This window comes from Erythrolamprus reginae, chromosome 1, assembly GCF_031021105.1.
Source record: "Erythrolamprus reginae isolate rEryReg1 chromosome 1, rEryReg1.hap1, whole genome shotgun sequence".
Taxonomy (NCBI): domain Eukaryota; kingdom Metazoa; phylum Chordata; class Lepidosauria; order Squamata; family Dipsadidae; genus Erythrolamprus; species Erythrolamprus reginae.
In genome coordinates, this window is record NC_091950.1 from 163,841,447 (window position 1) to 163,864,669 (window position 23,223).

The 23,223-nt window shown below is 38.9% G+C and overlaps 1 protein-coding gene across 1 annotated transcript in view; it reads right to left on the reverse strand.

Annotated features, from left to right (window-relative positions):
• The window catches only part of DPP10 (dipeptidyl peptidase like 10), a 259,843-nt gene that overhangs the window by 180,541 nt on the left and 56,079 nt on the right, over positions 1-23,223 (reverse strand). The window contains exons 2-3 of the mRNA XM_070731023.1: positions 16,638-16,752; positions 9,245-9,340 (exon numbers count right to left, since the gene is read on the reverse strand). Coding sequence (XP_070587124.1) covers positions 9,245-9,340; positions 16,638-16,752 — 211 coding nt within the window. The remainder of the gene's footprint in view (positions 1-9,244; positions 9,341-16,637; positions 16,753-23,223) is intronic.

Sequence of the window (23,223 nt, forward strand, 5' to 3'; positions counted from 1 at the left end):
AAATAAAATAAAATAAAATAAAATAAAATAAAATAAAATAAAATAAAATAAAATAAAATAAAATAAAATAAAATAAAAAATAAAATAAAATAAAATAAAATAAAATAAAATAAAATAAAATAAAATAAAATAAAATAAAATAAAATAAAATAAAATAAAATAAAATAAAATAAAATAAAATAAAATAAAATAAAATAAAATAAAATAAAATAAAATAAAATAAAATAAAATAAAATAAAATAAAATAAAATAAAATAAAATAAAATAAAATAAAATAAAATAAAATAAAATAAAAACAAAATAAAATATTTAAATATTTTTATTTAAAAATAAAAAAGAACCTTGGCCATATGGAAGGTTAATACCAAAACTAAACCATTTGATTTAGTTAGCAATTCTTTTTTCAATGTTACCCCTAAATTCTTCTATAAGAAGGCAAAAATTGATGATTTTGCCCTCTATTAATCTGCCCTCACTGTCAAAGTGACCTCAGGGCAAGTTTTATGCTTCACTTCCACAGTACAATTTTCCATGTTATGCTCAAGTGCTCATGTTTTATTTGGATAGCATATCTCAATTTCTTGCAAGATAACTCTAGCAGTGCATTGACACAGAGGCAGGAATACTCCCCTGATTGATTCAGTGCTTAATAGGCTCTGATGTGCTTTAGAACTACCTTTATTGTGAAGGTTGCAATAGCAAAACTATCTTGTAAATTTATATTTTTTTTAAATGTTCAAAAGTTGGAAGAGTAACTTAAAAAAAAAAACCCTACTTTCCCTGAGACAACTGCAATTTCCTTTTATATAGCGCTATCCGTGAGGATGTCTTGAAAACTTGAAAAAACTGATGTAGAAAATTATGCTTTGGAAAGGGAGATAGGTGGCATTTAAATTTAATAATACAAATTGGGTTTGGCTTTATGACTTTTTATTGCATTTGGTGAAAGGCATCTAAACACATTAGTAGAAGTAGCCTAGAGCTATTTGGAAATAAATCATTGGCAAATAAATTAAAAGCCACTTGTATTATAGGATATTGATTTCAAACTGAAGAGTTCATACTCTCATAGAACATATAATAACAAGGGACCTTGGAGGTCTGCTAGTCCAGTGTTTCCCAACCTTTTTTGAGCCGCGGCACATTATTCATGTTTTCAAAATTCTGGGGAACACTGAACGGGGGGGGGGGGCGGCGGGGGGGCTAAAGAAAAGTTTGGACAAAAAAAATATCTCTTCCTCCATTTCATTCTATTTCTCCCTCCCTCTTTCTCTCTCTTCCTTCCTTCCCTTCTTTCTCTCCATCCCTCTTTCTTTCTTCCTCTCTTTTTTGCTCTCTTTCCCTCTCCCTCCTTCCCCCCCTTTCTTTCTCTCTCTCTCTTGCTTTCTTTCCCTTTCTTTCTTTCTCATTCTCTCTCCCCTCCTTTTTCTCTCTCTCTCTCTTTCTCTCTCGTTCACCACGCCAGCAACAGAGAGAAAAAGAAAGAGCGAGAGAGAGCCGGAGAGAGAGTGGAGTGCACAGCAGCCATCAGCCTCCTCGCCCTCCCAGACGTCCCCAGCGCCCAGCCTCGCGCCGCCTCCCGTTAGCCCAGCCGACTTTTCCCTGTTGCGGTTTTCTCTTCATGGCGCAAAGCCACACAGTCCCGGACTCCCGGATCGCTCGCTTCTCCGGCCAGCACGGCGCTTTCCTGGGCAGATGGCTTTGCTGACCGGAGAAGCGAGCGATCCGGGAGTCCGGGACTGTGTGGCTTTGCGCCATGAAGAGAAAACGGCAGCAGGGAAAAGTCGGCCGTTTTCTCTTCATGGTGCAAAGCCACACAGTCCCGGACTCCCAGATTGCTCGCCCCAAGGCAGGAGGCGGCGGTGGAGGAGAGGGGGCGGATCGCGCCCCAAGGCAGGAGGCGGAGGAGGAGGAGAGGGGGCGGATCGGGCGGGCAATGGGGCAGGGCGGAGAAGCCAGGGGCGCGTTTGGCCGGAGGCACCGTGGGGAGGCAGGGGCAGCCGTGGCTCCCTTTACTCCTACTGCCGCACCTCCCTGCCCCTGCCTCCTTTTTCCCACCTTCTTTCTTTGGGGCCCAGCAGGAGAACGCCGGATACGGTGGTCCGGCACCGGCAGCGCCCCGCCCAGCTGGAGCTTCCTAGGAGTGCTGCGGCACACCTGACGGTGTCTCGCGGCACACTAGTGTGCCACGGCACACCGGTTGGGAAACGCTGTGCTAGTCAACCCTCCTATACAATTTAGACAAGTGGCTGGCCAGTGTCTTGATAAAAGTCTCCAGTGATGGGGTACTTACAGCTTCTGAAGGGAAGACATTCCACTAGTTAATTGTTCTAAGGAAATTTCTCCTTGGTTCTAAGTTGTTTCTATCCCTAGTTTCCATCCATTGTTTCTTATCCTGCCTTCTGGTGATCTCTCAAATGAATTTCAATAACACCAAAATAGACCAGACACTTGAATAACTGGCTAAGAAATAGTAGAACTCAGGCATGATTACATGAAAGCAACAAGAGGAGGCAATTGATGAAACATGTGGCAATATCATCATGCATATACTGCAATGATTACAGACTTAGCATCAGATATTTTGGTGAAAAAATGTAAGCGTGACTTTTGTGTGATGATATTACCACATATATATGTTGTGAACCGCCGGAGAGGGGCAGCATACAAATCTAATTTATTATTATTATTATTATTGTTGTTGTTGTTGTTGTTATTATTATTAATAATGTCATTTGGTTTCTGGATGAAGTATTGGATCCATTATATATAACCTTTCTAAAGTTGTAATATACAAGCATTTCTGAAAATGAAATTTTCTGTACTCTTTTAATAGTTCAGCCCTTTTATAAGTTTAAGTCTTCTGATATCCATTTCAATAGCTCATTATTCAATGCAAAGCTGAGTAATGTCTATTTCTACTTGTCTGGATATTCCATCCTTATCTTTCATTTTGGCCTTTACTTCAAATATTTTGTATCGCTTACTGACAGCATTTTAAATTTTAATTTTTTATTAAATGTTAAAAATCAATACTAGTAAAAGTAGATGCATCCTCATTTAATATCTTCAAAGGTTTGGCATATATCTATGTCTCTTTCCAGAATCACATTAGTGAACATGGAATGATCTGATGGAATTTAATTAAAGCATAACAAGATACAGACCACAATCCAGACAGCCCATTAACTTGCTCTCTGGAGATTGAGTATGCAGAGCCAAGGCTTGTTAAGAATATTAGGCAGCAACACTTGAAAATATTTGTGTCTGTTTGGTCAGCAAGAGAGGAAAAGAGGGAGATTGGATAAAAATTAAGTCTGTTTCAATCTCAAATTCTTTGGGGCATTGGTTGGGATAGCAATATCTAACATGTAGTTAAAATACTAATGTTATTAATCATCATGCAATATTATTAAGAATGAATATCTCTTAAATGTATAATAGAATATATTATATGTGGTATTCAACTAAATGACTCTTCCGTTATCATTGATGTATACAACTATTTCATTATGTATGTATGATGTATATACCTGTATGTATGTATCTTTATATACATCATATATTTTATTTTATTTTATTTTATTTATTTATTTAGTCCAATACATAATACACATTGAAGAGAATAGATATGTAGTAATATAAATAAAGAAAAGAATAGGAGAAAAAATATAAAAGTATAGGTGAACATATTTGAAAGGAAGAAAAGATAAATGAGATAAGGAAAGACAATTGGACAGGGGACGGAAGGCACACTGGTGCACTTATGCATGCCCCTTACTGACCTCTAAGGAACCTGGAGAGGTCAATCATGGATAGTCTATGAGAAAAATGTTGGGGGTTAACACTACTGAGTCAGGTAATGAGTTCCACGCTTCGACAACTCGGTTGCTGAAGTCATATTTTTACATTCAAGTTTGGAGCGGTTAATATTAAGTTTGAATCTGTTGCCTGCTCTTGTGTTGTTGCGATTGAAGCTGAAGTAGTCATTGACAGGTAGAACGTTGCAGCATATAATCTTGTGGGGAATACTTAGATTGTGTTTTAGGCGTCGTAGTTCTAAGCTTTCAAGACCTAGGATTGATAGTCTGCTTTCGTAGGGTATTCTGTTTCGAGTGGAGGAGTGAATGGCTCTTCTGGTGAAGTATCTTTGGACATTTTCAAGGATGTTGATGTCCGAGATGTGGTATGGGTTCCAGACAGATGAACTGTATTCAAGGATGGGTCTGGCAAAAGTTTTGTAGGCTCTGGTGAGTAGTATGAGATTGCCAGAGCAGAAGCTGTGTAGAATCAGGTTAACAACTTTAGAAGCCTTTTCGGCGATATTGTTGCAGTGGGCTTTGGCACTTAGATCATTTGATATTAGTATTCCAAGGTCTTTTACTGAGTGGGGGTTGGCTGTGAGATTTTGTTTATTCGGTTTATATATGAGGTTCGGATTCTTTTTGCCGATGTGGAGGGTGAAACATTTGCTGGTTCATACTTGAAGTTGCCAGTTGTTAGACCAATCTGAGAAAAAGTCGAGATCTTTTTGGAGAGTAGATGTGTTGTCCGTGGTGTTGAAAAGTTTTACATCATTGGCGAAAAGAACACAGTTGCTTGTAATATGATCGCAGAGGTCGTTGATGTAGAGCAGTGTTTTTCAACCGGTGTGCCGCGGCACACTGGTGTGCCGCGAGACATCATCAGGTGTGCCGCGAAGCTCAGCTTCTGAGACCGGAAGCTGAGCTTTATTCTTCACGCCCAGCTGGAGCTTCCCAGTGGAGGCGGCAACAAGTGTCCTTTCGGGCCCGGCGGGAGGGCAATGGCAGCAGGAACGGGAGGCTGCTGGCTGCAGCGGCCCCGGGCAGATGCTGGGGGATGGCAGCGGTGAGCAGGAGCTCCAGGGCGGAGCCACCGGCAGCACCCCACCCAGCTGGAGCTTTCCTGGCGGGGGTGGCAACAATTGTCCTTTGGGGCCCGGCGGGAGGGCAATGGCAGTGGAAACAGGAGGCTGCCGGGTCCAGCGGCCCCAGGCACCGTTCCCTGTAGGCTGGGCATGCCTGTGCCAGCGCACCCCAAAATGCCCCCCGCGCACCCTTTTCCAGGGGCGCGCTGGGAGCCGCGGCCACACGCCCGCCTGTCCGATTTCCCTCCACGCGGCTGGGGACGTGGATCCACCGCCCTCGCCAGCCCGATCTCCCTCCACCCGGCTGGGGAGGTGGATTCGCTGCCCCCACCAGCCCGATTTCCCTCCGCCCGGCTGGGGACGTGGATCCACCGCTCTCGCCAGCCCGATCTCCCTCCACCCGGCTGGGGAGGTGGATTCGCTGCCCCCGCCAGCCCGATTTCCCTCCGCCTGGCTGGGGAGGTGGATTTGCCGCCCCCGCCAGCCCGATTTCCCTCCAGTGGCTGGGGACGCAGATCTACCGCCCTCGCCAGCCTGATCTCCCTCCGTGTGGGGGGGGGCGACGAACCTATGACCGGGGGCTGTCCGTCCGTGTTGGGTGGTGCAGGGCAGGCACAGGCAGCCCCAGGGGAGAACAAGGGAGGGAGAGAAAGGAAAGAGAGAGAAAGGGAGGGAGAGAAAATTGAATGAAGGAGGGAGAGAAAGAAAGAGTAAGAGGTAGAAAGGATAGAGAAAAAGGAAGAGAAAGGGAGGGGGAGAAAGGAAAGAGGGAGGAAGGGGGGAGAGAAAGAAGATATGAAGGAGGGAGAAAAAGAAAGAGATAGAAAGGAAAGAGGGAGAGAAAGAAATGAGAGAGAAAGGGAGGGAGAGAAAGGGAATGAAAGAGGGAGAAGGGGTGAGAGATAGAAAGGATAGACAGAACGGGAGAGAAAGGAAAGAGAGAAAGGGAGGGAGAAGAAGGAAAGAGAGATGAGAGAGGAAGGAGAAGACAGAAAGAGAGGAAGGAAGGGAGAAAGAAAGAGGGATGGAGAGAGAAAGGAAGGAAGAGAGAGAAAGAGGGAGGGAGAAATAGAGCGAAAGGGAGGAAGAGAGAATTTTTTGTCCAAACTTTTTTAGCCCCCCCCCTCCTCAATGTTCCCCAGGATTTTGAAAATATGAAAAATGTGCCGCGGCTCCAAAAAGGTTGGGAAACACTGATGTAGAGAATGAATAGAGTAGGTCCTAGTATGCTGCCTTGGGGAACGCCACTTTTAACCATGACAGGGGTGGAAATGGCACTTCCAATTTTGACAACTTGTTGCCTGTTTGACAGGAATGCAGTAATCCAGCTGTGAAGGAATCCTGAGGATTTGAGTTTTAGGAGTAGTTTGTCATGGACCACTGAATCGAAGGCTTTACAAAAGTCATTATAAATTGCATCAATGGATTTTCCTTGATCTAGGTAGGTAGTCCATATGTTTTTGCAGTGAAGTAGTTGAAAGTTGTAGGATAATTTCTTTCTGAATGTGTATAGTATGTGCAGTGTGTGTGTGTGTGTGTGTGTGTGTGTGTAAGAGAGAGAGAGAGAGAGTTTGTGATGGTGTTTAAAGATTTGTGAACTCTTTTTGAATGCTCAGTATTTCTGCCTAAAATGTATATATGGCCTAAAATGTAATCTGTTCTACATAAAAGTCATAAAACTAGATAAAAATAACTAACGTAAACAAACAAATCCAAAATATTATACTTGTCCATTGATTTATTGAGGGAAGTGATCTACTACATGTACTGGGGCTACAAAATTCTTTTGTCTGATGTTATAAGATGTAGAGATCAGATTTTAGATCATATTTATGCAAGTTTAACCAGAATGGTTCCCTTCTATACTACCCAATAACCAGAAAGGCAGATTTAAGCATTGGGGAAAATGACTTCTAGGAAAAGTCAAGAGACTAATTAAAAACAACAGGTTAAATGACTTATATAGATATAAGCAAAAAAAATCAATGTTTAACATTAAATATTAAAAACATAGCATAAATATTTAATTAGTACTGTAGTTAGAGGTTGGGGAAAAATAATGGACGGAGGAATGAGTCACCAAAATTTCACTTCACAATGCTTTTACTTGTGTCCTGGTTTTATTTTGCCTTTTGTATTTTTATTCTTGATTCTTTTGTATTATTTAAGGTTTACCCAATATAACATAAATATATATATATAGTATATATAAATATTCCATTCATTTAGAGAAGACAAAACCACAAGTATGTTTGGCCTAGAATTCTTCAGCTCAACTGAACATGTCTTTCTTTACTGTAAACATTTAACTATTGCCCTAATCTTTGGAACCTCTCCTTATTATGACACAAAATGGAGGTGTTTGATTTTCAAGTTCTAGATGAGCACAAAGTATATACCTAGAAATATTATTAACAGTATTAATTCAAACACAAGAAAGGAGGACTGGGATAAATATGTCTGAGTTTTTAAATACTTAAATTCAGCAAATACAATAAGTACAAAAGTTCTGTTTATATTAATAAGCATATATATACTTAGGGCACATACAGGTAGTCTTTGACTATGGTCATTAATTTAGTGACTGATTAAAATTACCACCAAAATTGACTTATGATTGCTCCTTGCACTTACAACCATTGCACCATCCCCAGTCATGTATCAAAATTTGGACTCTTGGCAATCAGCATGTATTTATATTGGATGCATCATCCTGTAGTCATATGGAGGGAAGCTGAATTTGTTTGTTTGTTTGTTTGACTGACTGACTGACTGACTGACTGATTGATTGATTGATTGATTGATTGATTGATTGATTGATTGATTTTTATGCCGCCCTTTTCCTTAGACTCAGGGCGGCTTACAACATATTAGCAATAGCACTTTTTAACAGAGCTAGTATATCGCCCCCACGATTGGGGTCTTCATTTTACCCACCTCGGAAGGATGGAAGGCTGAGTCAACCTTGAGTCGGTGATGAGATTTGAACTGCTGACCTGCAGATCTACAGTCAGCTTCAGTGGCCTGCAGTACAGCACTCTACCTGCTGCGCCACCCTGGCTCAAGGTTGCTTAACAGCCATGTGATTCACTTAATAAACACGATTTGCTTAATGACCATGCAAAAAAGTTACTAAAGCTGGGCAGTTAATAATCACCTTGCTTAACAACAGAAGGTCCTGTCCCAATTATGGTCTTAAATTGAGGCTTCATGTGCATTAATTTTGTGTATATGGGTGGGTTCTAAATGTTTTTGGCACCTCTTTGAGCGTGCTTGCACATGACACTTCTGCACATGCACAGAAGTGTCCCAAGTGCATGGACGGAGCCTCCTGCCATGGCTGCTACCAATTCACAGAACTGGGCTGAACCGGGAGCAACTCACTGCTGGTATATACTAACAGTTGTAAAGAATCAGTGTTTTGAACAAACAAAAAAAAAGTATTTTGAACTGGCATACTTTTCAATGAAAAACATTTCCCTTACTTTTATTCATATCTAATTTCCTTTTTAAATGTTCCTAGTGAATTATTATTGCTTTATAATTATTAGAATACAATAAAATACATGCTTTTTAAACACTGCAATACATAAATTAAGAAGAAAGTATATAAAAAGAATCCTTTCAAAAGTGTCAGGTTTGAATAATCAAATCCATTTATCTATTCCATAAATTAAAGTAATTAGTAATTAGTAAAAAACCAAATTAGTAATTTGGTTATCATATTTGTGTACAACTATAAATTCAAGAATTATGATGCAATATATTGAAATCAAAGCTGATTTTAAAAATGATCTCAATGTGTTTTCTATTAGGTTGTAGGTACTATATGATTACTAAATTGAGAAGAAAGATATATGATCATTGAAACTAAAGAGTCAATAAAAGAAATATGGAAATTGTTAACAGAATGAGTGATGGTTTTAAGCAAATCTTGCTTCCTCATTGGCTTTTCTTGTCAAATGAGTTAAATGAATCCCTGCCATCATTAATTGTGGCAAGAAAGGTCATGGGGCAAAATTTACTTAACAACTACATATATACTTGTCTAGTTCTTGACATCACCTACCTTAAAAGGTTGATTATCATTATCACTAACTCTATCAAGAGTTTAGCCTTGGACCTACTTAGAATATATCCACAGAAAACATGACTGACATAAGGTCATGTGTTCCTAAAATATGATTAAAGATTTAATCCAAATAAGCTTAAATCTGTCCAGCATTTAATAACCAGCATTCTACATTTAGAACAACAGATGTATGTTAGTTATAAGTGTATTAGTAAAATATAATTATTTTTTTCATATTTTCTGTTCAAAGTGCTTGTCCAACATATGCAACATATTCAACATACCATTCATCCATTTGGCATCTGGATTGTGAACCACAAACTCTTTTCTGAAGAGATCTTTTAAAGATAATCTTGTTTCTGAAGAGTTTGACAGTTCATCTGCAACAAAAAGCAATATTTTAATTTAAAAAAACCTATTAATTCCAAATCACAGAGTTCAAAGATACATTTTTTGCATAAAATATTGATATCCCTCCATGTTTTCAAGTAATGTTTATTTGTACAAGAATATAAATCAATCCATCTTTAAAAAATAAATTCCCATGAACCCTATGACCATAATTCAAACAATTAAAGTTCCTTGTCTTAGATTCAAGATCATCAGTAAGATAACATAGAACAGATCACATATGTGACTGAATAGAGGGACTGAAATAATGTTATAGTATAAAACATATGCAATTTATTTGATGTTTGATAGGCATATGCTCTGAATTCAGCTACTGCGGTTTATTCATGATTAAACCATATCTAATTTAGGAATGATACGTGAATTTTGTTGAGCCAGTTGTTCAGAGGATGCAATTACTCTTTGATACTTTAAAACCAAGAATTTACAACTTTATTTTTGGTGATCAAATTAGCAGAAAAACACAGGAATTATTTTGCGCTTAAAACCTTGGCTAAAATGAGAGAAAATCCCTGACATTCTTGCCAGAACTCAAGGATTTTTCAAATAAAGTTTCAAAGCTTTAAAGGGTCTCACTTTTAGAAGTTGTATTTGGACATTTTCTTGTTCATTGTTGAAGCAAATTAGAATTAAAAATGAATAATACTTTCAAAATATTTTTTCTGGGAAGGCTGTGGGGATTTTACATTGTCTTATCTTTAGGGTCTCTTTTGTATCAATAAAAGTAGATGGAAGAGATATAGATAATCTGGGGAAGTGGACTTCGATCTGATCAGATGCAAACTGTTCTTAGTTTAAATCAGAAGCACTGGTTGCACGTCAAATAATGAAGCTTTTCCCTGCAACTGGGAATAAATGAGATCTCCTTTGCAGAACATACTGGTTAATATTTTAATATGTTGTGACTTTCATGACTTTTATAGAATTCCCACATGCTGTTCCCGAGGCAGCTAGATGCATACATCATTGAAAAAAGATTCTAGAAATAATGTTGATCATAGCTATAGTTGCACAGATAACCAGCAGAATTTGATCACTATTAACACATTATTACAGTGTAATACTTTATTCAGCTGATCTAATGAAAGGTTTACTGCAATGACAGTCAATGTTTGTTTTATCTAATCCAGCATATATGATGCTAATATATTGTAGCAACTGACTTTTATTTCATTTTATTACTTCAATATTGTTCAATGCCCATAATAAACTGCATCTTTAGCTAGTTATACAGTATGCTTCAGTTCGACTAGGAACATTTACAGAAGTCTTTTTCACAGATTTTTCCACTAAATTTTACATTTGCAGTTATTCATTTTCCACTATGCTAACCTAAGATTTACTGTTTGAAGAAATGGTAAGAGGAAATAAAATAATTCTGACAAAATTGATTTTGGAATCCCCTATTACTCAATGATATGTTACTATTCAAATTTTGGCCCAGGGGGGTTAATTCCCACACATCCAGATATAAAGGGTTGGCCTTCTCCAGGCCCCGTCGACTAAGCAATGCAGGTTGGTGGGACCAAAGGGAAGGGCCTTCTCTGTAGCTGCCCCAGCTCTATGGAATTAACTCCCCCCAATGTCTGTAATACTCCCACCCTACCGGCCTTCCGAAAGGCAGTGGAGACCTGGCTTTGCTGGAAAGTCAGGGAGCCATGAATGCTAACATCTGTTACAGCCAAATTATGATTGATTGCATGCATGTTTGTTTTGATTAGATTGCATAGTGGGTTTTATAATGGAGTTTTTTATAGTGTTTAGCATTTATTATTTGACTTTTTTCACTAATGTATTGTATTTTTATATTGTTGTAAGCCGCCCTGAGTCCCAAGGGATTGGGTGGCCTAGAAGTCAAGTCACATCAAATCAAATCAATCAATCAATCAATCAATCAATTTACAAAGCAACACAATCTGGTTTTGCTTAATTGATCATTATGTAGTCTCCAATGCAGTTGTTGGCTTTCTTTCACCATTGAAAAGGGAAAGAGTAGAGTCAGTAGGGAGTTTTATAAACTATGAAACATTAAATACTCATTATGACAGATGTCCCTCAGGCAGCCCTCAGTCTCGCAGTATGTTAATACTCTAAAGGTCATGAAAAAGCTAATCTTAATTTGATATTTACTTGCTCTGCTTTTCTCAAGGGATCCGAACTCTCTGACAAGATTTGCATTTCTATACAAAATAAACTTAAGTAGAAGTAACTTAAGTAGAAAAATAAAGTACAAGGTGAGATATTCAGAATCTCCTTAGATCAGGCGATACCACTTCATAAATAATTTTAAATAAAGAATTTTGCGCTAGAAGAGTTGATCTATTATTTGTAGCTTGTTGTATATGAAAATAGTTTAATCTGCATCCAAATATTAACAAAGCTAACTCTATAATTGCTCTCTCAGAAAGCAAACAATAAAAATGGGTGGGGGTATGCCTATTGACTGAAATAAAGACCATAAAATAAAGGCTATTGCAGGGCACCCCAACCCACAGGCTGTGGGTCATTCAGAACCGGATTGTGGAAGCAACAAGTAAGCACAAATGTATGCGCAGTTCCACTTGTGCACATAGCGGGCAGGCAAGCACACATATGAGGATCCAACTGTGTGAACAGCAGGCACATGTGCCTGCTTCTTGTGTAAATGAATCTGCTCACACTCACTACTCACATGTAACGATTCCCTCTTCCCCTCCCCTGCTGGTCCACAAAGCCAGAAAGGTGAGCCACCACTGTGCTCTTGGGCTGATTAGCGAATTTTCAATTCCTCATTGCTATGAGACAAAATACAGTGATACCTCGTCTTGTGAACTTAATTGGTTCCTGGAGGAGGTTCGTAAGGCGAAAAGTTTGTAAGATGAAACAATGTTTCCCATAGGAAACAATGGAAAAGCGATTAATGCGTGCAAGCCCAAAATTCACCCCTTTTGCCAGCCGAAGCGCCCGTTTTTGCACTGCTGGGATTCCCCTGAGGCTCCCCTCCATGGGAAACCCCACCTCTGGACTTCTGTGTTTTTGCCATGCTGCAGGGGAATCCCAGCATCGCAAAAACGAGCACTTCGCTGGCAATGGAAATCCGGAGGTGGGGTTTCCCAGTGAAGGGAGCATCAGTGAAATCGCAGCATCACAAAAACCCCGAAGTCTTCAAAAAACCCCTCCAGACCCCTGTGTTTTTGCGATGCTGCAATTTCACTGAGGCTCCCCTTTCTGGGAAACCCCACCTCCGGACTTCCGTTGCCAGTGAAGCGCCCAGTTTTGTGCTGCTGGGATTCCCCTGCAGCATCACAAAAACATGGAAGTCCGGAGGTGGGATTTCCCATGGAGGGGAGTCTCAGGGGAATCCCAGCAGCGCAAAAACAGGTGCTTCGCTGGCAACGGAAATCCGGAGGCGGGGCATCCCAGCGACGGCGGTGGGTTTGTAAGGTGAAAATAGTTTGTAAGAAGAGGCAAAAAAATCTTAAACCCCGGGTTTGTATCTCGAAAAGTTTGTATGACGAGGCGTTTGTAAGACGAGGTATCACTGTATTTGAAAAAATGCCCTTATGCACTGTCCAAATGAGATGAGCAGCAATGGATTTAATAGGGAAGCAGTTAACAAGATCCAAAAGATCAAAATGACCATTGCAGCAGCATAGTCAAAGCCCTACCATCTTTATATATCACACATGTAAAAATCGATGTGCATTTGTTACCTGCTGAAACTACCACATTGATCCTCGCCCCTTCTATGCATGCCGCTGTAATAAGACTTTCAGTGATGGGAAGAAAACTATTTTAGCTATACCTATCTCTTAGCCTTCTTCAGGACCCCTTATGTTCAGAAATTGAAACTGGAGAAATCTGACATGCTCTACAAAGGGCAGTCTGCTGCCATTTAAATTTCTTTACTGTTTCACATATTTACAATGAGGCAAATTTCAGCAAAGCATTTACAGTTTCCTAACAATTGCTTACAGATACAAGGGGTGGACAAAAAAGATGAGATACTGAACTTCATTAAAATGTTCCTCATGCCATTCTTTAACACTTCTTGCTCTATGGATTGGTGCATTATCATCTGGAAAGATGGCATCCCCCTCTGGAAACAGTTATTGAACCATAGGATGAATTTGATCGGCCAAAAGTCCTAAATATTGATGGCTGTTAATTCTTCCATGAAGGGAAATGATTGGCCCAGCAGATTTCCAAGAAAAAGCACCCCAGATTATCACTGAACCCCCGCCATGTTTGATGGTTGGGAGAAGGCAGTCTGGATGAAATGATTCTTTTGGCTGTCTCCAAACATAAACACAGCCGGGGGTCAGAAAAAGGGTAAACAATGATTCATCAGAGAAAATCGCATTTTGCCACTGCTTGTGGGACCGTTTCTGGTGGTTTCTACACCACTCTAAATGCTTTGAAACATTTGTCTTTGAGAGCAGAGGTTTTTTAATTGCAGCTCTTCCATGGAATCCAGATTTGTGTATCTCCCTTCAAACAGTTTTTGTGAAAACTGGGTTCTGTACGTGTCTATTGAGTTCTGCAGTAATTTTAGGAGCTGCGGTCTTGCAATCCACTCTAACAATTCGCTTTAGAGTCCAATGGTCTCTCTCAGACAACTTCAACTTTCAACCAGATCTGTGCTTGGCTGAGGACATTTTCCCTTCTCTTTCAAAAGCAGTCATTGCTTTTGAGACATTACCTCTTGAAACACCAAACATTCGGGCACTTTCTGTTATGCTAGCGCCTGCCATTTGAGCACCAACAGACTTTGAAAGTCTGAGAGGTCTGCCATTTCTAGAAGGTTATAACCCATTTCCTTACATTTCTGTTTAAAAAGGTAGCTTAAAAAACATATCAAATAACAGAATTTTAAAAAACCCATTAAAATATGTCAGTTTTTGATTGATTTTCAAACATTATGATGCCAAAAAGTCAAGTGCTTCCAATTTTCTGCCCCACCTTAAAAAAATTGTTTAAGATATTTTCTAGATTTGCTTCAAATCACAGAAATCTGAAGTGTGGCAGTAGCCTGTGCATGATGAGATGTGGAATATTCATGATGTTAATAGATAATTATCAATAGTCTTCACTGGTCAACAGTTTACCCTACCATAGCTGGCCAAGAATACCATCCACTGGATCATCCTTGGAGACAGCGTGGGAGGACTCGGTTGGTTGCCAGCCAGAAGCCCTAGAAAGGGCTTATGGTGAGTCACCATCTTGAAGTGGCAGCCGCAGAGGTAGCGATGAAATCATGGCACACCAGCAACCAAAGCCAGAGCCTTCTTATCAATCTGACTGTAGCGGTGTTCGGCCATAGCCAGAGTCCTAGAAAAGAAAGTGATTGGGGCCTCCGAGCCATTGGGCAGCCTTTGACTCAACACAGCCCCTACTCCATATGGCAAGGCATAACAAGCCAGGACCAGTGGCAGGTACTCACAGTACTGAGCAAGGATGGCATTGGATAAGAGCAACTGCTTGATAGCCATGAAAACAGCCTTCTGATTGCCCCAACATCATGGGCATTAGTGTCAAGAAGGCAATACAGTGGTTCTGCTATGGTTGCCTTATGTGGAAGAAAAATGGCATAAAAGTTCAAAAGGACAAGAAAACCTGTCTGAGCAGTTAGTGGGCACTGCTCTTGGATGGCCCTAATCTTAGCAGCAGTGGGATGGATTTCGGACAAGTCCACATGGAATCCCAGGAATTTCACTTGCGGAATAGCAATGAAACACTTTTCTTAATGTTTAACTCAAAGGCCAACTTGCTGAAATTTGGTAAGGACTGAACATACATGAGTCATCAGCTCTGTGTGATTGGATGACAAAATCAAAACATTGTTGAAGTATGGAATCATCCCTGGGATTCCATGCAAGAGACACTCCATTAAGCTTTGCATCACCCCAGTGTTGATGCTTATCCTGAACTGGAGGTGGTGGAAATGGGAAGCCCTGTGATGGGTAATTATGGTTTGGGCTTCAGCAGCTGCTTCATTGACAGCCAGCTGGTGATAAGTCTGGGATAAGTCAAATTTAGCAAAAATTGCATCTCTGCCCATAGAGACTGGCACTGTGTAAGCATTGGCAGATAATGATTTATTTATTTTATTAATTGGATTTATATGCCATCCCTCTCTTGGCATTTATCATCAGAGCACAAATAAATGCTTCCATCTGGTTTGACAGGTGTCACTAGGAGTGTCTCCATGGGTGTCACGAGTAGTCCTCCATTTTATTGAAATAATCCTCCCTATGGATGAGACCAATGAGGAGAAACAATCAAGGCCCAAGAGGCTCTTGAGAGGCTTTTCTATTATGACAAGGGGTAAGCAATCACTAACATGCTTATATTGAACATTGAAGAGATTATATTTTCCCACTATAGGGATTTGGAAACCCTAATAGTTTTTAAGCACCAAGGGGTCACTTGGACATCATTGGGATCAGTTGCTTAAGCATGTTCTAAGACATGATGGACACAGCGAACCCCATATCTACTTCCATAGGGCAGGCCCGTCCTCCCACCAGGATCATTATGCAACATCTCCCACCAGGACAATTCTGGAAGTTGGCCACTTCTCACATCAGTTTTGCAATCCCAATTTATTTATTTATTTATTTATTTATTTATTTATTTACTTACTTACTTACTTACTTACTTACTTACTTACTTACTTACTTACTTACTTATTTATTCAATTTTTATGCCGCCCTTCTCCTTAGACTCAGGGCGGCTTACAACATGTTAGCAATAGCACTTTTTAACAGAGCCACCATATTGCCCCCACAATCCGGGTCCTCATTTTACCCGCCTCAGAAGGATGGAACGCTGAGTCAACCTTGAGCCAGTGGTGAGATCTGAACCGCTGACCTACAGATCTACAGTCAGCTTCAGTGGCCTGCAGTACAGCACTCTACCTGCTGTGCCATCCCGGCTCTACTTTCATTGCCAGTGTTCAGTTGTTGAGCCGACAGGGTGCAATAATTGAGGCAGCACTATGTATGCTTTGAAACATAACCTTTATTAACAGCAAATTCACTAACAACTAACTAACAATCTGAGGTGTTTGACAGCTCCCTTCTACAGTCGGCTGTCAAACAGCCTGGTCAATCATGGCTGCTCTTCTTTCTCCCTTGTAGAGTGGCCCTCTAGTGGCAAACTGGAACATTACACATAGCAATAACTCACTAAATTTCAACTATTCATATATTATTGTTAGACTAAATACAAGCAATTTAGAGTTTAAATATTCAAAACAAATAAGTAATAAAACTTTATTACTACCTGGTGTTAAAAGAATTACGGACATGGTGATCAGTGAACATACAACTAGAATCACCAGCAATGCAATTGCTATTCCCTTCCAGTTCCGCTGTGGTGGGCTGTTGCTTCCAAGTTCCTGGGTAAATTAAAAAAAAAAGGAATTTGCTTTATGATTACATATTAAATATGAACCATAAAATAAATTATTTTATGCATTCTTGAACTTACAGTGTGAGAGTTGATTATTTGATTTTCACCACAGCAATTCATTTTATTGTTTAAGGTATATCATTTTTACTTTTTTTTAAAAAACTCACATATTTGTATAGCTTTCTCTCTATTTCTTCTAGGCATATGTAGGCAAAAAACAACAACCAGATTGATTGTACAAATACTGTATAAATTGTGGGTGGTGCTTTAATGTACTGAAGTTAAACTCAGGAGCTAAGATAGATTCTACAAAACAATTAGGAAAATAAAACTTCCTATTCAGGATCAAAAGTATATTTGAATATTCAGTTGTTTTTTACCTTAACTATACTATGCTTTAAACATCAACATTTCTGAATAACACTGCTGAAAGACTTGTTTCTGCAATGCTGCCATATTTAAGTACTTCTACTAGTGGAGGGCTGTCAAACTGCCTGCATCACACACTGGCCATGCCCACACCCAGTTTAGCAAAAGGGGGAAAAGTCCCGATACATCATATGATACCACTGTGACAATATGAGTTTGACATCCCTGTATTAGAGGAAGTATTATTTTTAGAAAAATAGTTATATATATATGTTTTCGTAAATTGGGGATGTATCTCTATCTCGATCCCCAAAATATGAACAAGCGGGATCATACCTCCCGCTTACCAGACATCTGGAAACCAGCCCTCAAAAGTAACCCAGCCATAAAAACTGAAACTAGACTCAGAACACACATTGCAAAACAATCAAATAGCCTGCAAGCTCCAACTACTCAGGATATCATGCCTAATCAACAACCATTAACTAATCAGCATACTTCAGCTACATCAATGACCCCAGATGTTACCCCACTGACTCACCAGGAAGTTTCTACACAGCAGGCAATTGCTGAGCCATCAACCCACACCCAGCCACCAGTATTTATAGAAGGAAGGCAGCTCAGGTCTCGCAGTGTTCACCTTAGAACAAGGACAGAAACACCAGCCTGAAGATGATGAGTGTGACCTCATCGAAACGTCGCCAGAAATTTCCAAATCCTACACGGGAAGAAACCCGAAGATACCAAGACCGTCATACCTGTACCCGTGAAAATATACATATATATATATATATATATATATATATATATATATATATATATATGTATATATATATATATATATATATATATATATATATGTGTGTGTGTGTTTTCGTAGATTTTCACGGGTATATGTATGTAGATTGTTCTGAGTTCGGGTTTTGCCCCGTGTAATAATTTGAGTGTCTATGCGACGTTTCGGTGAAATCACATTCACCATCATCAGGTTGAAGTTTCAAGCTTTGTGCTGTTGTAAATATGGATATGGATATAAATATGGATATAAATATTCCATATTTACAACAGCACGAAGCTTGAAACTTCAGCCTGATGATGGTGAATGTGATTTCACCGAAACGTCGCATAGACACTCAAATTATTACACAAATAAATTAACTGCCTTGAAATGGTCCTGGGTTGGGCCTAGAGGCAAAAAGGAGCTGTGACGTTCCTTCAATATACCAGAGTGATCCGACACAAAAAACATATAGCCCCTCCCTGGTACAGAGCTGAAGGGATCAGGTCTGGTGGCTCAACTGTTAATTCTCTGCCTTATAAGGCACAAGCTGCCAGATCGAATCCCAGTAAGGAAGGGTGTGGCTAGTCTCCCTTAATTTTAAAATGTCAGCTAAAAACATTTGATACATATACCGTGTTTCCCCGAAAGTAAGACAGTGTCTTACTTTCTTTTTATCCCCAAAAGCCCCACTATGTCTTACTTTCGGGGTATGTCTTATATTGGAAAAAAATTGTCGAATTTTTTGTTTTAACCAAAACATATGGAGGGGGGGCGGCACGGAAGTGGGCAGGAGGCGGCGCTCATTAAGATCAGAGGGAGGTGGCAGACGCGGCGACGTATGGAGAGGGGGACGGTGAGGACGTGGGCAGGAGGCGTCGCGCAGCTAGAAGAGAGGGAGGCGGCAATACCCCCGTGTTTTCCCGAAAGTAAGACATATGTCTTACTTTCGGGGTACGGCTTATATTAGCCGACCCCCCTGAAACCCCCGATATGTCTTACAATCGGGGGTGTCTTACTATCGGGGAAACAGGGTATATATATCACATATTTTGCCCATATATCCAACAGAAAAAACATATTACAGCATACTTATCAATTAATAACACTTATCAATTAATACTTATCCATTAACATTAACACAATCATTATGTTTAATTCATAAATGTGTAAACATTATTACATGCATATATTTATTAGACAAGTATCTTAAAATGTGGAGCATACATATACATATACATACACATGCACCTAGAATTTACAGTGTTACTCCATTTTTCAATATGGCAACATAAGACTGAGTTAAAAAATATATTATAACTCCTCTTTTTTTTACATCTTTATCTGACTCGATGGGATGTCTCATCTTGAGGAGGCCTTTTGGTCTAACTCAGTCTAACTCAGTCTGAATCACATCAGACAAGATTCTACCTTCAGAAAGCAGGGCTGATTGCCTGAATCACATACTTTGGTGTGTCATTATGGCAGAAATAGTGTTTGTACATAAAGTACATCAGCAGAAAGTTTTGAGGGACTGAAGCTCCACACTTCCTTGCTCCACATTTAAGATACAGTACTTGTCTAATAAATATATGCATGTAATAATGTTTAGACATTTATGAATTAAACATAATGATTGTGTTAATGTTATTAATTGATAAGTATGCTGTGGACAGGGAAGACCAAAATCAGATTTTGCACTTTAACCCTTACTCTGTACTGGCTCTCAGTAGTGGTCTCATAGGTCTAACTTAAAAACTGTTATTTGGTTTTCTCATTCACTATAGAAGTATTATACAACTCTCTTTCTCTACCAGAAGCTGCCTGTTAAGAAATAATACTATGTATACATTGTACACATAAGCATCCTAATTTCTTCTCCTCCTTCTGGAATTATATATATAATTCTAGAAGGAATTAAGATTTTTACCTGCATAATATGCCTGTGTATAATATGCTAAAATCAATGTGTGTTGCAAGGAAGGAAAGGGATTGACTCAAAAGCAAGTGATAGTAACTTCATTTAACAAAGTGTTCCAAGGTATAGTAGAATAAATTTATATAATATGAGGAGCAATTTAATAGTTTTGCCCTTTTTTGTGGTTATATAAAGGAAAGAAAGAAAAAATGCTCTCACTGTTTAAAATGTTTGGCCTTTATAATTCTATTAGAACCTTTACAATTCTTTCCCAGTTCCAGAAAGACACTACTGAGGGCTAGGGAATCCCAGAATTCTATGTGACAGTGTAGGCTAAAAGGAAGTTGGCAGTTGGACTTGGCAGACATCAGCAATCTCCTTGTACATGAATAGAAATGAAATCTACTCATGAATTTAGACCATGTGGGGAATGGCAGTCTATTGGTAATACAACAGTCACAGAAAACTTTGAAAGCAAATAATGGTCTTTGGAATAATACTGGCATATACTTGGGAAAATCAGTAGTACATATCCTGCTTTACCGAGCTATGACTATTTGGGAAAAATAAAATTTAACAGCCATCTGGAGTCATTTTACACAGACTTTAACTTGTACATCTGCCATCATCCAAATTGAATGCAAAATACAGATCGTTTTACTTTCAATTATTTTTTAAAAAGTTGCATTTGATTTCTGTTGGCATTTATTTTCAGGATGATCTGTTCTATTAACATACCATTTCCTTCAAAGTATTTCCTTCAATTATTTACAAATTTTGAAACTCATATAAGCAATCAAACTAAACATAAATGAAAACAGAATCAATGAGTATGCATTAATACTCTCCAAAATGAGGTTGATGCTATTTTCGCCATGATTGATTTCAATCCAAGATTAAGTAAAATAAATGTGCACAATATTAAGTATTGTGATTAAAAATATTCATAACAATTTTAAAATATACCCAGGCTCTAATGCAACTGTACATGCATTCCACTTTAGTAAACTTCTCCATATTAATTGTTGAGAATAATAAGTGGGAAAAACAACTCCTATGTATACATTTCTTCCTATCTAAACATTTCAAGGCAATTATGTCCTATTAAAATGCTATTCATTCGCTATTCTCTGAGAGGTATACTGTATTGACACAAAAAGTCAAAAACTTCTTTCTAACCTCATATTTCTACTGTTGGTTTCTGCCAAAGAATCTTTTGAAGATAATATCAGCTTTGGGAAGGATCAATGAGGATTAATTGAGAGTAAACATCTACTACACCAAAATGTATATGACTATATGTACTTTGATTTCCAATGAATATAGAACCTGGTTCAAGTAGAAGCTAATTCACTTCATAGATATAGATGTTCTTGGTGAACACAAGAGCATCTGCCACAATCAATGACATTTAAGAAACATCAGCTGGCTGGATTCTTTGGGGTGTTTGTTAGTGAACCACTCCAGATAATGAATGATGAACACCTGAATGAAGATAACAATTAACCTAGATTGTATATTACAGTGCACCTGCTACTTGTATAAATAAAGACTTTTCTGCTCTCTCCCTACCCTTCCAGTTATACTCCTCTTATAGCAACTGTAACTAAGGCACCTGCAATTGTATCCTCAATACACAACAGGAAAGCATGACTTCTGACCTACAATACATTACAGACTCACTATATATTCATAAAAAATTCTAAATGTTCATCAAATCACCATATAGGAACTTTGCAAAGCATAGAAATAAAGGGTTTCTTCATACATACACAATGTTTTCTTTTCATGGGTTTTGTCGTTCATCTTTCAGTTAGCCAAACTCTCTCAAGTTTAACATAATTTGTAGATTTCTGTTTCTAAATATCTAGTGAAGGAGATCCCACAATTCTCTCATTAATGGGTTCCAATATTCCATTCCTCCATGGATTTTTCCCCTTAATAAATCTTAAATCCTTTGTATTGATCTCCCACTCCATCCAGGTCCTATTATGTAGGACTCGGGGCGGCTTTTTATTAATGGCATTTGAAGACCACACAGGAAAAAGAGAAGGAAAAATCTGATACAAATGCAGTGGTACCTCTACCTAAGAATGCAAAAGAACTTACAAACTTTTCTAGATAAGAACCGGGTGTTCAAGATTTTTTTGCCTCTTCTCAAGAATTATTTTCCACTTACAAACCCAAGCTTCCGAAATTGTAACCAGAAAAGGCAGGGGAAGCCTCTGTGGGGCCTCTCTAGGAATCTCCTGGGAGGAAACAGGGCCGGAAAAGGCAGGGAGAAGCCTCTGTGGGGCCTCTCTAGGAATCTCCTGGGAGGAAACAGGGCTGGAAAAGGTGGTGAGAAGCCTCCATGAGGCCTCTCTAGGAATCTCCTGGGGGAAAACAGGGTCTCCACCCTCCCTGTGGTTTCCCCAATCACACACATTATTTGCTTTTACATTGATTCCTATAGAAAAAATTGCTTCTTCTTACAAATATTTCTACTTAAGAACCTGATCACAGAACTAATTAAGTTCGTAAGTAGAGGTACCACTGTATACAGTATAAATACACACATCTGTAATGATAAACTTCTAACATACTTGGTTATGCTTGAACTTAATGTTGTTCTTTCAAAATCTGTGCCATGAGATGCAGCATTAGAAGTACCACTTCCATTTCACCCTTTTCACCATCTAAAATCATGCTAGACTGTAATCAATGAACCTTATCCAGAAAAAAAATATTTATCTGACCTAATTTTAAATAATGTCTGTATTGAGATGTATATATCTAGGACAGGAGTTGATGGCACAGATTGTTTCAATTGTGAATGTTTGAGCTGAAGCTACTTAAATATACTGTACAGCTTTCTTCTGCCTGCCTTTGCAAATGCAGTTCTCAAGTATATTTATTCTTGAGAAAGTCCCATACTGAAGGTTGAAGGCAAACAATGCAGTCTTATTTTTTTTTATCAATTCCCACACCATTCAATGTGACTGATTCCTAAGTCAGATGTGCACAAGATACCACTGTGATAGTTAGGAAGACCCCTTGATAAACACAGACATACTGAGGCACAAATACAGATTGCAATGTGGAAAGTGAAGAAAGCAAGAGGGATTCGCTGTAATTGTTTTGTGTTATTACGCAATTTAGAAACTGCTGCTGGATTTATAATTCACTCTGTTTTCAGATATTATTTAGAAAATATGGGCTATCGAGGGAAATATTTATTGGAATATGGGGATCAGTAAGAAGTCAGGTTTTGTGCATGTGCAAGCTGAGAAATGATAACATGCAGCTAGTGGAGAGCTAGCTAATCTAAATGAGTTGAAGTCTGCAAATCAAATGAATTATACCATAGGACACTGAAGAAACCAGCAGAGGTAACTGCACAACCACTATCT